The sequence below is a fragment of the Triticum aestivum genome, unplaced genomic scaffold (genome assembly GCF_018294505.1).
Source record: "Triticum aestivum cultivar Chinese Spring unplaced genomic scaffold, IWGSC CS RefSeq v2.1 scaffold178677, whole genome shotgun sequence".
Lineage (NCBI taxonomy): Eukaryota > Viridiplantae > Streptophyta > Magnoliopsida > Poales > Poaceae > Triticum > Triticum aestivum.
The window spans coordinates 1-5,687 of NW_025235965.1; the positions used below are offsets into that span (position 1 = coordinate 1).

General features: G+C 44.5%; 1 protein-coding gene and 1 long non-coding RNA gene across 2 annotated transcripts; one reads left to right on the forward strand and one right to left on the reverse strand.

Moving 5' to 3' along the window:
- The first annotated feature begins 413 nt into the window (after positions 1-413).
- LOC123176352 (uncharacterized) lies at positions 414-1,227 on the forward strand. The gene is made up of 2 exons (XR_006488478.1): positions 414-734; positions 1,006-1,227. It is a non-coding gene; the product is annotated as an uncharacterized lncRNA (long non-coding RNA).
- A 946-nt stretch (positions 1,228-2,173) lies between these two features.
- On the reverse strand, positions 2,174-5,456 carry LOC123176353 (methyl-CpG-binding domain-containing protein 9; the record flags this gene model as incomplete). Its single annotated transcript, XM_044590603.1, has 4 exons — positions 2,174-2,701; positions 2,887-4,332; positions 4,534-5,043; positions 5,361-5,456. Coding segments are annotated over 4 exons (2,301 nt in total), but the record flags the coding sequence as incomplete, so codon positions are not given.
- Between the last annotated feature and the right edge of the window lie 231 nt (positions 5,457-5,687).

Here is a 5,687-nt window from a genome sequence, read left to right on the forward strand (position 1 = left end):
GGCGACGGGCGACGCCGCCTTCCCTCACCACAACGGACGCAGGCGGACGGGTCTCCCCTGGTTTCTCGCTGAACGACACAGGCAGGTAAGCGATCTCCTCTCTCCTTCCCATCCCTAGCCCTAGCTCCCTGCACTGGCGCACACACACGCACGAATTTTATGGATGGATGGATGCTTGTGGCTATCGGCTGGAGAGCGCAGCTAGCTAGGAAACGCGATGGATGGATGCTGAATTTGATTGATGGATGGATGCTTGTGTTCGTTGGCTGGAGAGTGCCGCTAGCTAGGACGGATGCTGCACCAATTTGATTGATGGATCGATGAATTTATTTCTGCTGGATTATGTAGACTGATTATTATCTATGTAAATTTTTGTTGATGATTGACCATTTGTTCTTTGCTGATGTGTGAAGAGCCCCACTGTCGCAAGAATGGACAAGGAAAAGGGGAAGGAGAGGAGGAGGAGAAGGAGAAAGAGAGGAATTTGGTTTCCATTATGAAGGCTAAGCCGCCTGCCCCTGGAAGCAGAAGGGGAAGGGCAAGGGCTGTGTCGCTGCCAAGGAAGCGGGCCAAGGATTACGGCAATGTCCCGCTCGCCGAGTTGTTATTATGGGTAAAAAAAAGCTCCACCGCCTTGACGTCTTGCTGACCCCGCCGACGCCAGCGGGCGTGCCACGATCGCCCCTGCCAACGGCTTCGCAAACGACTCCGAGAGGGAGACTGCATCTTCACCGGTATGGTTGTGCCAAATATGCGTGTCCAACCTCATGTGTTTGCTGTTTTTGCTATCCAAAGGTCAAATATATGTGTGTCCAAGCTCATGTATGTATTGTTTTTGGTATCCAAAAGTCAAATATAAGATTGAACAGGCTCATGCATATGCTGTTTTTGGTATCCAAGAGTCAAATATATGTTTGTACAAGCTCATGGATGTGCTCTTCTTGCTATCAAAAAGTCAAATATATGCGTGTCCAAGCTCATGTGTGTGCTGTTTTTCTGTGCTAGGCAATGGAGCATGATAAGCAAGCAGAGAAGGATTATGAAGAGGAGGAAGAGAATGAGGAGGAAGAGGATGAGTAAGATACTTTGTTTGAGGAGAAAGATTCTCATTTTGATGTCAAAGCACTAAGTGTTATGCTATGCAAAATTGCATTGTTTGGATGTCAACGTTCAATATTTTTTGCCGTATAAAGTTCAAAGGAGGAGCTGTCCAAAATTCAAAAGCAATGATGCCCAATTCTTTCTTAGTCATATTTGTTCAATTTCTACACTTTCTATAGAAGAAAGCTTATTTTTCATCACTATGATCATTTTTTAAACCATAGACTGCTAGATGTTGCATTTTTAGCAATAGAAAGTGCTTCTTTTACAAATTATGGGTTTAATTGCTGTAGAAGATCAAAAATGGTATGTAAAAACAGGTTCTGCTACCTCCCAAATGTTATGGCGCTAGCTGGCTCACGAGCCGGCTCGGTCTGAGCCGAGCCATTGCAAAAACGAGCCGAGCCACCTAAAGTGGGCTCGTTGGCTGAGCGAGCCGAGCCGAGCCGAGCCGCTCCAGAGCGAGCCAAAGCCAGGCTCGGATCAAGCTCGGCTCGGCTCGGCTCGTGTCCAGCCCTAGCGGTGCGCGGGCGACACTTGGCTTGGGACACGCATCACGCATTGGAGGCAGCGGATGCCCCCGGCTGTTCCCAAGCTTTTTCCCCAATTGTATGCTCTCAAATTTTGATAAACGAATAAAGCACGTGGTTAGCTTAAAAAGGGAACTCGCCCGCAGCGCCCCGGCGAGGCTGCGGTAGGTGGAGGAATCGTCGACGCGCGGCCCATCAGCCCGCTGGAGCTTGCCATTGGTGTCAATTGGCGTGGGGGAGGATTTGCAGGTGTCAATGCCAGCACGGTCAAGCAAGTCTTTGGCGTACTGCTGTTGGGAAAGGAAGAAGCAACCTGCGGTGCGCGTGACACGAATGCCAAAGAATCTCTCTAAAAAAAAACCTCATGTCCTTCATGGCAAATTCACCAGTGAGGTGATGAACGATGACCTAACATAAATGATCTGTATCCCTGACCCTGAAAGCCAAAACAGGTTAGGCCGAATGGAAAAACTAGCACACTCTCATGCAGCTGCTCCCTGCGGAAAAATTAAACTCCAGCTCTTTGCCGCTGCCATCCTCAAACAACACATTTTCCTTCTTTGCTGGCCCAAACATATCTAAGGCGCACAACTATATAGTCTGATAAATATGACTTGTATTAAGATGAACTGTCAAGGTTGCACTTGCACCCTTGCAGGAACACCAGAATCAAAGATAGCTCTAAGTCTAAAGCCTCAAGGGACCACATAATAACCAAACTCTGCCTATAGTACCATCTCTGTCACCACAGCGTCATATTATTGTTGAACTGTCGGCGGAACATCTAAGTTTGGGGTATACAATAAATCGAGCGGCGCAAATTACGACGCTGACGGTTCTGGCTCTTTCCCCTTCCTCCCTTTGTTCACAACTTTTGTACTGTCAGCCGGCGGCACGGTGCTAGGCTCCTTGGTGTACATGATACAGTCGTCGAGAGTGTAGATCCTGAAAGCGAGTGAGGATACAGTTGAGGTCTTGACAGCTACTGTGAAGGAGGACCAGTACCACCAATCATTCTTCAAGAACTCGGATCTTATCACTCTCTCCAACATGCTGGTCGCCAGTACCATCTGGAAGAGGCACAGAATAGATACGATTAATCAGTACAGTGGCTAATAACAGCCCTCTCAAGCATTTATTTTGTATGTAGATGATGATGTTAGAGAGATTTTAATATAATGGACAGGCACAAAAATAATAAACACTTTTTTGTGTGTGGCACAAATTAAGGTGAACAAATAGATGATGAAGTCACCTCGGATATTGATTCTGCACGCTTCACAAAAAAACGCCATGAACGCCTTCTCATTTGTTGAGACTTTGAGGCTCTGAAAGCTTCCTCAGGCAACGCTGCTTCTATATCAAGCAAATGGATCTTTTGCTGCTTTAGGATATGGGAGTTTCTTCCTGTAACAGGTCTCAATGATGACTCCGGAACCAAGCCACCGTTAACAGCCAGCAATCTTGTTGGCTTGTCTGTTGCAGAAGATGCTGCTTCCTCACAGGAAGTAGTGTCAGTATCAGGGGCTGGCTCCTTAGTTTTTGACACATTTTCATCACAGGAAGTACTAGCTGCAGGACAATCTTGAGCAGAATTGGACCCCTCCTTCCCTAGCTTTTGTACAGACATTGCCTGGCATTCCTCTAAGGAGCTGGAAACACAATCATCATTTGGGATGTCATCTTGCTTTTTGTTTTTATTCAGAATGACTGGAGGATCAATAAAAGCTGCACGTGAAGGGACAAAAGACGGAACTCCGTTTGATCCAATAAGTCCAATATCCTTCACTATCTCCTTGCTTGAATCATTGGTGGAAAATTTTCTGCAAATCACTTCAAAGCCATATGGGCATGACTTCATCGGTTTTGTGGAGTCAGACTCAGAGGTGGAGCTAGGATGAACAGAATCCTTGTCCTTGTTCACATGTCCATTGCACTTTCCAGCATGATCTTCATACTCCGTTGATGTGAAGTAAGTCTCGTGACATGCTGTGCAGTGGTGTTGAGCAGGCCATATAGGCTCTAAGCAGTCGCAGCGGCATGTTTTCCCCAAAATTGCTGCAGCCTTGGTACTGGGAAGTTCCATAAGCTGCTGCTCGCTGCTGTTCGACGACCCCTGGGATGATACTGGAGGATCACTGAGAACAAAATTACCCAGGTGATGAAGATGCCGCTGCCGCTGCCAGTACTGCTGGATACCACGTTTCAGCTCCTTCTCCCATGGATCGTATTCCCTTAGCCAGTCAACAAGACTATGGATTTCTTCATCCGATTCATAAATGACAACAGATGCAGAATTCCATCCTTTACAATCAGAAGTAGATGGTGGGTCCCTCTCCTTGCTTATCAGCATGCTTCCATCAACGACCAGTAAAGGACGTTTACCAAATCGTCCTAACACCCAGTACAGTCGACCCAACGAATCCTTTCCCAGAAAATCTCTTCTCAGGGTTGCCATATTAAGCTCTGACTCTACTGTGCCAATTGACTCCTGCACTTTTGAAATCTGGTCAGATAAAGTATCCATTTCACCATATGAAGTCCTCATTTCCTCCTTATCTTTCAGATGCTTCAATTCAAAATTCAAAGCATAAAACTTCTTCTGGAGATCATTGAACTTATCTGGACATTTTTCTATATGTTCTCTTATCAGGACTGTGTTGAGCATTTCATCACAAAGAAATTTCAGCATATCGATTCTCTGCATTTTGAAGATAAATGTTAGACAATGTAGGTTGTCACTTTGTCCACTATGAAAATCAACACAGAGAAATTATTAGGTCAAGTAAAATCATATAAAGGAATATAGCGAAATGTGCAATACACAAAGAACTAAAACTTCCAAACAGTAAATAGTAGAGATATCTACTTGAAAGTTGAAACATAGAAGAGAAAACCTTACCTCTTGTGTGCTAAGCTCCCAGTACTCCTTTTGTGCCACTGTTGCAGCTAACTTAATAAGCATGTCATGATAGGGTCCTTTCTGTTGTGGTTTCAAATCCTGAATACCCTGGTCAAGATGTGATTTCTTTTGAGCTGACATGCACGATGGTTTGCCGTGAAATGCATGAGACTCTGCTCCTTTTCGCTGTCGTTTAAAATCCAGAGCACCCTGGTCAAGATGTGATCTCTCTGGCTTTAACTTGCACGATGGGCAGAACCAGTTTCCTCGTGGTATACGAGTTAGTGGTGGACTCAGGCAATAAGTATGGTACTCCGCGTCGCAGCCATCACACAAGAGAACAATGTGATCATCTCTATCAATGCCACATGCTTTGCAAATACCCACCTCCCATGGAGCTTTAGGTAATTTGGTCGCTGCAGTCACAATGTCATGTAGCTCCTCATGGATTTCTGAACCAGTATTCTCATTAGAGAGGTAACTATCAAATCTCTGAACAAGGTCAAGCACCTGCACCAGCCATGTAAAAAGAACAGAAAGCCAAAAGGTTTACTAAAATCCTTGAAAATAATATAACTTAGTAAACAGGAAATTTAACAGTAAGCTAATATATGCTCAAATCAGCATAGATAATCCCAATGAGATGGTACAAAGCTAACTAAGTGACCCATTTCTTTTTCTATTTGCAATATTATCTTGATCAAACAACAAGGAAACACAGAGCATGTTCTGCAATCAAAAGACACAATTTGCTAAAAATGTCCTTTAACCAGTTGAAAAGTAGGTGTTCGAAGCAGTAAACTACCATACAGAGAGGGATAACAAACCTCTGTCTTATACAATTCAAAACTCTTAGAGAATTCTGCAACCATTTCCACTATATCCGTTCGATCGGCACATGCAGCATACGGATTACGGATTACCTGCAGGTAAACATAACAGATCAGCAAATTTTGTAGTTTGTGCACAAGCTAACAGACAGTGTGCTGAAACTAGAAAACAAAGTTAACAGTTAGCTTCTGCAGGAGTATTTGCAGGCACATGAAGTCATCCATGGAAAATCTGAGAAAATATCCCATGCGTATGACCAGACCATAGCATAATACAAAAAAGGCTGTTAAAGAAAAATGTACCTCTTGCACATCCTCAAAAAA